The sequence below is a fragment of the Thamnophis sirtalis genome, unplaced genomic scaffold, assembly GCF_051295495.1.
Source record: "Thamnophis sirtalis isolate CommonGarterSnake01/CBP01778 unplaced genomic scaffold, rThaSir2_p1.2 scaffold_2, whole genome shotgun sequence".
Lineage (NCBI taxonomy): Eukaryota > Metazoa > Chordata > Lepidosauria > Squamata > Natricidae > Thamnophis > Thamnophis sirtalis.
Window position 1 is genome coordinate 164,662,810 of NW_028261382.1, and position 11,372 is coordinate 164,674,181.

At 37.6% G+C, this 11,372-nt stretch overlaps 1 protein-coding gene across 4 annotated transcripts; it reads right to left on the bottom strand.

Moving 5' to 3' along the window:
• Positions 1-863: 863 nt before the first annotated feature.
• On the bottom strand, positions 864-11,275 carry TXNL4A (thioredoxin like 4A). 4 transcript variants are annotated; one of them, XM_087707351.1, is made up of 5 exons: positions 6,222-6,398; positions 4,812-4,888; positions 3,924-3,986; positions 2,626-2,729; positions 864-1,235 (listed from the first exon to the last, which is right to left on the bottom strand). In XM_087707351.1, exons 4-5 carry the CDS (start codon positions 2,667-2,669, stop codon positions 1,064-1,066), a joined length of 216 nt encoding a protein of 71 aa, XP_087563477.1. In that variant the 5' UTR covers positions 2,670-2,729; positions 3,924-3,986; positions 4,812-4,888; positions 6,222-6,398; the 3' UTR covers positions 864-1,063. The 4 variants fall into 4 exon arrangements, with proteins under 4 accessions (XP_087563477.1, XP_087563473.1, XP_087563476.1 ...); XM_087707347.1 differs by lacking the exons at positions 3,924-3,986; positions 4,812-4,888; positions 6,222-6,398 and adding exons at positions 8,973-9,146; positions 11,150-11,275; XM_087707350.1 differs by lacking the exons at positions 3,924-3,986; positions 6,222-6,398 and adding an exon at positions 8,973-9,107.
• Positions 11,276-11,372: the final 97 nt, after the last annotated feature.

The window sequence follows — 11,372 nt, forward strand, 5'->3', positions numbered from 1 at the left end:
TGGACTACTGCAATGTGCTCTACATGGGGCAGCCTTTGAAGAGTATTCGGAGACTTCAACTCGTCCAGAATGCAGCCGTGCGAGCGATTGTGGGTGCACCTCGGTACACCCACGTCACACCTATCCTCCGTGAGCTGCACTGGCTACCAATCAGTCTCCGGATACGCTTCAAAGTGCTAGTCGTAACTTATAAAGCCCTTCATGGTATTGGACCTGGGTACTTGAGAGACCGCCTGCTGCCAATTACCTCCCAAAGACCCGTTAGATCACACAGGGTCGGCCTCCTCCGGGTTCCGTCCACCAGCCAATGCCACCTGGCTACCACCCGCGGGAGGGCCTTCTCTGTAGCAGCTCCGGCCCTTTGGAACGAACTCCCCGCCGAGATTCGGACCCTCACCTCTCTCCAGGCCTTCCGGAAAGCCGTCAAAACCTGGCTGTGCCAGCAGGCCTGGGGTTGATGAGTTCCCCTCCCCTCTCGACTTGTATGGCTGTATGATTCTTGTGTATTTTAATTACGTGTATAGTGTTTTATGTCTCCTTTCCCCCTTTTGAGTTGTTTGCCGCCATGAGTCCCTCCCGGAGAAGGGCGGCATACAAATAAACTAAATCTGAATCTGAATCTTCTTTTCTGGCTTTCATGACAATTTATTTTATAGCAGAGAATGTGATGTGCCAGATAAATTAAGTTTTCTGTGCCAAAGCTAAACTGGGCTTATTTGATTAGGTATCTACAGTAGCTTTTTAAACACTGGCATGAGACATGACTGGTCTATTCCAGAGGTTTACATGCCTTCCTAGAGTAAATTATATTTTAAAAAAGAGACAATACATTATCAAAAAACAGAATTGTTTTTAGAACGCACTTGACATTATTAAGTTCTTTATTCAAAAGAAAACTTAACTTTATTTCCAAAATCAATGGCATTTTCCAATGAAAATATGGTAACATATTGACCCAGTTCAATATATTCACATGAAATATTACCACAGAAGAATTCTCTTATATTAAGTCTGGTTTTAAGAAGTTTCCAAGAAATGTGACTTGAAATAAATAGCCAAAAAGTCAATATCTGTATTTGGTTGAGTAGTCTTTGGGTGACACAACGAGACCTCTACCTTTACGAGCTCCTCGATAAACTGTTTCTACGATGTCAATCATCTCTTGTTTGTCTTCCATTGCCCAGTTAATTTTGTTGTTGTTACCGGTGCCTAAATCAATCATTATGTGCTTGTTTCTTCAAGAAAGGAGAAAAAATAATGATACCAATATTTATTTTATTGTTTTAGCATTTTCTATGCATACCTTCTAAAGTATTTCTGTATATATTTGTATACCCAGTGAGATAGTTATTCATACGTAGACAAACTTTCCTTTTTCCCCAGATGAACTCAGGCTGGAATGTTATCCCAATCCAGCGGGCTGCAGTTGACTTTAATAAGATCAGAAAGTAGTCGTGTCCCATTATTAATATTGTAAATTTTATTTTTCTTAAATTATTACCAATGTATATTTACTGGAAATAATGCTATATTACCTGGCACGGGATGTACCTCCCCATGGTATACAGTCTCGTTTTGAAACTTACATTAAAAATATAACAAATTCAAATGACCAATTTAAAGAACTTCCCATATTCATATCCAAACAGAAAAGAATTCTACAAATTTATGTATTCCTAGGAGTACAAATGACTCCCTTCTCTCCTAGGAATCTGGCCCACTACATTCCATCACAATTACAGAATGTAGTGGGGGTTGAAGTATTTCTCTTTTCAGAAAATAATCAGCTCTTCTCTCTGACTGCTACAGAAGGCCAATAGTTATGTTGGCATTTTCCTCTTAGTAACTATATACCGATTAGCTCTGTAAACTATATGCAAAAACCAATATATAATTCTAAGTGGGAGTGCCATGTTCATTGCAAACTCCATCAAGCTGTTTTACATGCTCTGTTTTGATCCCACAACAGTGCGTAATAGGAATGAAATATGGGACAACTGGAGATACACTAACTATAGGTAGTCCGAGTTTAACTACTACAATTGCAACCTGCAATTTTGTACCCAAGTGCCCCAATTGCTAAACAGAAAAACGGCGCGACCATGCTAAGCTTATGATCTCAGTTCCCCTTTGGGCATTATGTGAAATATCATATAACTGTGGTTTATGATTTCATGCCTGCCTTCTCCATTAATCCTGTTTATTGCAAGCCAGTTGCAAAGCACACCAACTGCTGTCCCAGTTGGGACACTGCAACAGTGATAAATTCAAGGATTGACTGCAAAGCTATGTAGTCCCGTTCCCCCCCCCCCTCCAATTGTAACTTTGAATGATTGGTAAAGCAGACAGCTGGCAAGCAAAGACTACCTATGGTAAGGGAATGCCATTTGCCTTACCTTTATGATGCTTACCAATGCTGGTTTGTTGCCAGCTAGTAAGCTATAATATCGGTTGCATAACAACATCAATCCCAATGAAGTTACTTCATTGTACCTTAGATTGTACCTTAATGATATTACACAACATACACAATTAGGCAGGAATTGTAAACCTCACCCCTACCCACTGAAAAAAAAACCTACTGAACATGAAGGTTAAAAAAGCAATGTAGGAATGAAAATATACCTGAAGAAGAACATGACTGTACAGGGATCATACAGTTCGTACATTTTGTTGAAGTCTGGTACTTCTGTGATATCTACGAGGTAAATTACAGCAAAATTTTTCACCTAAGGGAAAGAAGAATATATTTATAAATTATTTTCATAATATATTGTAAGCTTACACAGAAAGACATGCGTAGGTTTTGACCTCTTAGAGAACACAAGAACATACAGATGTACAAACATGATGCTTGAAACAGGTAGCCACTACAGCTGTATTTAAGTACATTCATCACCAATCTATTTTTAAACAACCATCTCCTAACGAAAACAGAGTTCAGATCATTGCTTTTCCATAAATTTTGATATTAAGTAATACTTTTCACAGAAGTATCAGATTATTTTATACTCCCTTTTCATATCATACACTTGTGTCTTTCAGAATAAAATTCCATCAGTGAGAAAAGTCACAGAAATTTCAGTAGTAAGCATATTTGCTGATATAAGATGCTAGCTTTTACAAGGAAGCAAGTGCATCTTATTGGGTATTACTCACCAAACACTTCACCCTATTTCTGGAAAATCCTATCTAGCACTTACAGCTATTTTTGCTTTGTTTTAGCTATTTTTATAATTTTAGGAGAACTTCTAAAAATGCAATAAATAAAAAGGCAATGAATGAAATTGGAGTATATATATTTGAAAGAGCAAACAAAGAATAAAGGAATGAATATTTATATACATTATTATTTAACTTACCACTTAAATTAAACCTCATATTTTGCTCATGCCATTATTATTTTGTAGTCTTATTCATTTTGCTAATACTGAATGTGCATTATATAAAATACACTTAGACAGTAATCCATTAGTTTATTTTAAACCGGAAGCAACATATATTTGACAACATAGAGAATCAAATATAATATATTCTTCCTTTAATGAAGGATGCCATTTCCTTTAAAGATCTGTATCACCTCTCAATCTGCATTAATTGATTTTTAGAACAATTTATTGTACAATTCACAAATATTTCCCATAATATGTTTTGTTAGGTAAGCGCCCCGTTGGGAGAGCGAGTGCATTCAGAGAAGCGTTGTGAGAGTTGTGTTGGAGAACACACAAACCAGCATACACTGCAGTTTAAATAGGCTTTTACTTTCATGGAAATAGAAGTATCAGAGTCCATCAAACAGTCCAAGTCATACACGGATAAGACAGTCAGTCATCAATGTCTTTCAGGGATAATCCAAATAACATAGTCCATAATCATACAAACAATCCAATACTCAAAAGTTTGCTAGCAGTTGCAAAACTTACAATAGCTCACGGCACTTTCTAACAGCCAGCTTCCAAAACACTCAGATCAGATCAGCCCAGCATCTAACAAACAGAGAGCTAACAGTCATTCTGGCTCCCTCTTATGGCCGATTGAGGAAACAGCAACCAATCACATTTTACAGTATGATTTAAATAAACAGGTACAACATTGTTACATGATTTATATATTGCCGTTAGATTATATTCCTAACATGTTTACATGCAATAAACCTGCCAATGAAAACTAAGCTTATCTTCCACTATATATCACAGACATAACCCACTTAGGCATCTTTTAAAATGTGAAAATAATTCATTAGAATATACAATGTTTGTGTTGATATTGAAACAATTTAAGTATAGTCTCAAATTTTAATGAGTAAAAACAAAATCCATAGCAATAGCAATAGCAGTAGACTTATATACCGCTTCATAGGGCTTTCAGCCCTCTCTAAGCGGTTTACAGAGAGTCAGCATATTGCCCCCAACAATCTGGGTCCTCATAGGGAGATAAATAAACTCTTTAAGAATATACAGGGTAGAGTAGAGGAGCTGAGCTTGATAAAATGTACATTATTTTTTTTTGCCTCAACTGACAGGAAAGCATTTTTGGTATAGATAGAATCTGTCTCTTTCTCTCTCTCGTACACTTCAAGATAGAAGTGCGAAGCCTGAAAGTATTCATACTTCAAATAAAGAAGGAAAACAAACCAGCAGAAAAAAAATGCTTTACTGACTAGAATGTCTATGAAAAAAAGTTACCAGAATTGAAACAGGCCATGTTGATGGGGGTTAACTGCTTTTTCCTAAACGTAAAATGCAACTGCAGTATGTCAACAGTCTGTTATAATATAGAAATATATAGTACAACTGGAACTGTTTACTCACTTTGTACAGCAGCGATATCCAAACAGGGCTCATAAGCCAGACCATGAAGAAGAGTCAACCTTTCTAATCTGCTATTTCTGCAGAGGGAGATTTTTAAATACAAAAGTTATATTGATCTCTTTCTTCCCTCTGTTAAAGTGCCAAATTGTCTGCCAAGTTACTAGAATTCCTATTATTTTATGACCCGTTTCAACCCAGTATTTCAAGTGATATTCTCCCTTAACTCAGCCTTGAAACAATTACATAGGCAATGTTTATTTTTTTTTCCTTTAACAAATATTAAAATAAAATATTTAGATTTTTTAAAAAAAAGACCACCTTGAAACAAAAGTCATGTTTCAATTCTATCACATTATTGTATGGTATTATATTAAAGACTGTTAATACCTAATTTAGAAATTTTAGCTTACATAGAATTTAATGAATAAACTAGTGCCTGCATAACTCAGTGAGACCATATTATCTCTACTGAAATGATTGCTGGTTGCTGCTTTATTTCTAGATGAAGTAAAGAGATGGTGACTGTCTATACATTACCTCTTTGGCGTTTTAAAAGTCCTAAATAGCTTAAGTTCAGTTTGCTTACTCTAACAAGAGTGTTGAGATTTTCTTTGGTTATCACTATGACGACATTCTCAAAGGCCATAATGAGCCCCAAAATTCCCAGTAAAAAAAAACAAGCAGAAATTAACAAAGTTGCTGGACAAAGCTCTGAAACCATATTTTAAGTTGAAATTTTACTATGGCTTTTTTATATTTTTCAAATGTATTATTTGACTATCTATAAACTAGAACTCAGCTGGCAATATACAAGTGCTTCAGTAATTTGCACTCAGGTTTAACAAAACTAAATTGTCCTTTTCTGCTGAAACAATAAAACTAGAAGTCATTGTTGCTATTTGCATGGTTTTCTTACTTTATGCAGAAGTTTAAATATTTTCTTCAATGCATTATTTTTTTAAAATTACATTTTTATAATGTAGAACCATACATAAAATAAAATTAGAACTTTCCCTGTACGTTTTTCAGGTCATGGAAATATCTGGAAACAATGTATTTCACAAAAGAAAGCAAGAAGAATATAGCTTATTTATTTATTCATTCAATTCTTTTGCCTTATAAATCCAAATTGTTTCCTACATTTCAAGGCAGCCCTTCTCGGGAACATATTTTCAAAGAGATCCTTACAAGCTGGTATTTGAATATGTCTTGCTCCATAAGGAGAAGTCTGTTCACAGCAGCCTAATTTTTTAGCTTATAGACACATATATACCAAATTGTGGACTAGTTGAATTGTATAAAAATTTAATCACAATATACAATTTTATGGTTAGAGCCTGCAGGCAATACAATACAGGTAGTCCTCATTTAGCACCCACAATTAGGACTAGCAACTAAGTGGAAACTCACCGTGACTGGGTTTATAATTTTACTTCAACTTTCCTTTGGTTTACAATGTTAGAAGGATAAACCCCCAAACGGACAGATGAGCCCAAACAGTGGGGAAAGTTGCTGGAACTCGATTCATGAGGAAGCCAGGTAATAGGGCAAATCTTATACCGCAGCCCCTTTTCCCAACTTTCTCACTCAAGAGAACATTCATCCCTCTGCTGGGATAATAAACAAGAAGAAAATTAATGTTTGTCCTTACATTTATCAGAAAGGAACGGATTACAAGACAGTAAGCAGGCACACTATGGAGAGTACATATCAAAAGGAATATGCTAGCACTGTCTGCCTAGTGCAATCTGCGGCTCTGGAGCCGCATTGGCTCTTTCCTCCCTCTGCTGCGGCTCCGTCACATGTCGGCACCACAATTTTGACAGGAGCTTCCGGAGGGGAGGGGGGGAGAAGCACAGTGCGCCAGGAGAAGACTCTATGGCAAGGGGAGGGTTTCCCAGTTGTCTCCACAATTGATAGGGCTTTCGGTTATGACAGGTAGAGGAAAAAGTATGTCACGCTAGGAGGAAACTCTATGGTGGGGGAACTGAACTTCCAGTCAGCTCCAGAATTGAACGGGGGGCTTCCGGTTATGACTTTTGTGCTCCCGGTGTTTTCTGTGGGAAATGGGTCCAAATGGCTCTTTGAGTGTTTAACTTTGCCAATCCCTGGCCTAGTGTATACCCAGCAGCACAGGAGCAAGAAAAAATCAAAGGTGTGGAATTGATTAAGTCTTATCAGGTACAGGAAGCAGCTGTGAATCTGCAACCAGGCAAAAGGCTCCAATCAACTAATTAAGATCACAGAGGGGTCTTGTTGATTTAAAAAAGAGCTGAGGTGGCGCAGTGGTTAAATGCAGCACAGCAGGCTACTTCAGCTGACTGCAGTTCTGCAGTTCAGCTGTTCAAATCTCACCGGCTCAGGGTTGACTCAGCCTTCCATCCTTCCGAGGTGGGTAAAATGAGGACCTGGATTGTTGTTGGGGGCAATATGCTGACTCTGTAAACCGCTTAGAGAGGGCTGAAAGCCCTATGAAGCGGTATACAAGTCTAACTGCTATTGCTATTGCTATTGTGGTTAGCACTTTTTAGGGATGCATTGTGCTGTGAAGAAAAGCAGATCATGAATAGATAGCTTGTTTAGGCAATCTCTCCACTCTGGGGAAGGAGGGAGGGTAGGAGAAAAATATAACAGGTCAGATACAGAACAATCTGTAATGATTATAATGGAAAATACATGGCTAAGAGATGCTGCAAAGGTTGTAAATTTATTTTATTTCATTTATTTATTAAATTTATATGCTATCCATCTTGCTGACCAAAGCAAGTTTTACGGGCATTGCTCATAAAGTTACTTTTTCATCACTGTCATAACTTTGCATAGTGGCTGCCTGAAGCAGTTGCTAAGTGAGGTCTACCTGTAAGTATTAAATCACCGCAATCTTCCCTACACTGTTCACACAATCAAAAAATATACTTTACAAAATATTTTAGGCCCACAGTAGGCTGCTCCAATTTCAGCAGAAATATTTCAAGCTTGAAACATGGCCAAGGTTAAAATACATGTAGTAAGGCTGGAAGATACAAACTTAAAACAGTCCAAACTAAAAACATTTTGCACTTCTCTGCTTATAATTTCAACTGAAATGAAGATTCAGTTTGTTTACTTCTGCTTTTTTATACATTTGCTTTCTGTGGCCACAAACAGATGGTACGTTCACAAGCATAATACATCAAGAGAATCCTAGTTTATTGTTACATAAAGTACTTTAAAAGTATTTCGGAGAAAACTATTAATATTTATAGAAAATAAATAAATTGTACTACCTAAGCCCCAGGTTTGGGGTTTCCGCAAGGAAATTATTCGCTTTCCATTCCGAACCTTTATGAGAGCAAAAACCATGATTTCTAATTCAGAAAACACACCACTCTTGTCAACAGTTCTTATACCATTTTCACTGCTCATCCATATCATCACTTTTTGCCTTTCTAATAAGATACATCCCATGTCCATGAACTCTCCATCAAATTAACATACCACCTTCCAACACACATACTGTGATGCCCTCTGGGATATTTCTGCAGAAGCAATGCTGGGCAAGAATTGCAACAAAGCTGGATGAAGTGGATGTGGCTGGGAAAAAACTCTGGCTTGAAAAAAAAGGGTAAATGCGCTGCATCTTTTTATAGTGTGACGTTATATATGGATATGAAAGCATCATCCCTACGCAAATTGGATTATTTTGTGTGTGTGTGTGTATGTATGTATGTATGTGTGTATGTATGTGTGATGTCTTTATTCTGAAATATAAGAAATGCAATAATAAAAAGTGAATTTAGATAAATTGGGAAAGTTTATTTGTCTTTGCCTATTAGTAGCCAAAGACAAATAAACTCTCCCAATTGATCTAAATTCACTTTTTATTATTGCATTTCTTATATTTCAGAATAAAGACATCATAGGTAAAAATAAAACACTGTAATTCAGTGAGTTAAGTCATTGGAGTGCAAAGATGTATTTAATGGTTTCCAATCTTTAAGGGAATTTTTCAGGGAAAAAAAAACCCACACTTCTTGGTTGCAGCTATTTGTAGCTATTTTTGAAAAATATGTCTAGTAGCAGAAATACACCATTTTTCTTAACCACATATTCTACATTCAGCACGTTATTGATTAAAACACGCTAAAATTTTATTTCTCCAAATCAGTTAAAATGTTATACCTTTTCAGCAATACTATATAAAACTTCATCCATTTTCATACATGTTGGATCCCAATCGTGCCCAAACCGATTAACTACCACACGATCTTCTTCTGAAAGAATGGCCTGGTCTACTTGCCAGCCATTGTGTAAATGTGGAAGCATGTACGACATCTTGAAAAACTTGGATCAGATCTGTAAAAGAAGTACAGAAAGCACTTTATAATTTTGATGTACACTAAGGGTTAACTTAGTCAGCCAAATAACATCATTTTATGTGATTAAAAAACATAAGAGATCCAGATGCTGTTGTTTTATAGTTATCCCATTTTTAATTTAAGATTAGCTTCCAAAACTATTTATAATTAGAAACCCAAATATAATGAAAGAGTTATTGGTGAAATAAAATAGAATCTTCAAACTTGGAGGAATATTTTTTTCTTGCCCAGAGAAGGAATACTGGGATTTGCTAAAATGTAAAATATTATTGGAGTCATAACTACTATACAGCAGTTTCTTTTGCATTTAAATATTATCTTATGACAATTTCAGAAACTTCACTTTCTCTTCCCCTAAAGTTCTGTCTTGTACCTCTTTGAAGAACATGAGGTCTGAGAACATGTTTCATATTATCTAAAACAGAATAAAAGGCAGCCACTGTTATATTTGCAGTTGTCAATAACCTATTCCCTTCCCTTCCAAGCACTTATAGGGCAACTCATACAGGTGTGTTTGGATTATTCCAAATAAATATGCTTAGTTTTTGTCCCTCAAAAAGAGTACGAATAAAAATAATAACAAGAAACCAAGGGTAAAACATTATTACCTTTTTTGCATATGTCCATAGAAAGGCAGAGTGAGAAGACTTGGTTTAAACTTTACACTATCTAGAACAGTGTTTCTCAACCTTGGCAACTTGAAGATGTCTGGACTTCAAGTCCCAGAATTCCCCAGCAAGCATTCGCTGGCTGGGGAATTCTGGGACTTGAAGTCCAGACATCTTCAAGTTGCCAAGGTTGAGAAACACTGATCTAGAAGCTAAAGATACCAGAGCTGAGGATTACTAGTACAATACTCCCAGATCTGTGTCTCTTTCCTCAATAGGGTAGCATGTGAATTCTGCATTATCTCTGGCCCTCCATTAGCAATATCCTCCCAAGCCCACAGCTAAGTGCTATCCTAACTGACGTTTTTGAGGGTACCTTATTTTAATATGCGGAAAACGACAGACAGAAAGGGACAGAATTTCTGGGTTAACATGGATTTTACTGCAGGCTTTCCAGGCATTAATCTTGGTGGCCTGGAGCCGACCAGGTTCTTGCAATCACTCAAAACATGTCATATCGATATAGCAATAGCAATAGTTAGACTTATATACCGCTTCATAGGGCTTTCAGCCCTCTCTAAGCGGTTTACAGAATCAGCATATTGCCCCCAACAACAATCCGGGTCCTCATTTTACCCACCTCGGAAGGATGGAAGGCTGAGTCAACCTTGAGCCTGCTGGGATTTGAACTGCTGAACTGCAGTCAGCTGAAGTAGCCTGCAGTGCTGCATTTAACCACTGTGCCACCTCGGCTCATATTTAGATATCTTGGTGGTTCCATCATATTGATGCATGGTTCGGTTTTGAAAACTTTGCACCCCATCTTATTTATTTATTTAGTTAAGCAATGGATATTATCATTTTTAAACACCAAATTATATAGCCGATTTTATCGAGCAACGATAAATCTTGGAGAACAAGACACTGTGAAATTAAAGACCTTTTAGTTAGACACTCTAAAAGCGGGTGATTTCCGATTTTTTAAAGAAGTGTGTTGTGAGCAAGACACATTTTAGCCGAGTTCAAAGCTCAGCCCCAGAAAACGTAGATCTCAATCTCCAAGTTCTTTGGAGCGCAACATGCCATTTCCTAGTGTTTGGCCGTTTTGAAGAAGCGTGGACTTCAACTCCCAGAATTCCCCAGCCAACATGCAGGATGGGGAACTCTGGGAAATGAAGTCCACACATCTTAAAATGGCTAAGTTTGAACAAAACGCAACTCTAGAACATTGGTACTGTTTTCTTCCTCGCCTAGCTCCCCCTCCTTCCTCTTTTCCTCCGCCCACACCATTCCCGCTCGCTCTGGAGCACAACCGCCTTCTAACCGTCGCGTTCAACAACCCCTTTTTCTCATCAGCTCATCCACCACTCACCGAAAAAACACCCAAAGAAACAAACAACCCGGCACGGCCGCGGCCGAAGGCCCACCAACGCTCACGCCAAAGAACTATCCTAGAACGTCGCAAGGATGGCAAGGCGAGGAAGCGAGTCTAGCATTATCTTCGTCACTTCCGGGGAGGGTCAAGGGGGAAAAAAAGAAGGGGAGGGGTGAAATGAACAGAAGAAATGGTCAGTCAGCGGGAGAATCTCGTCAAA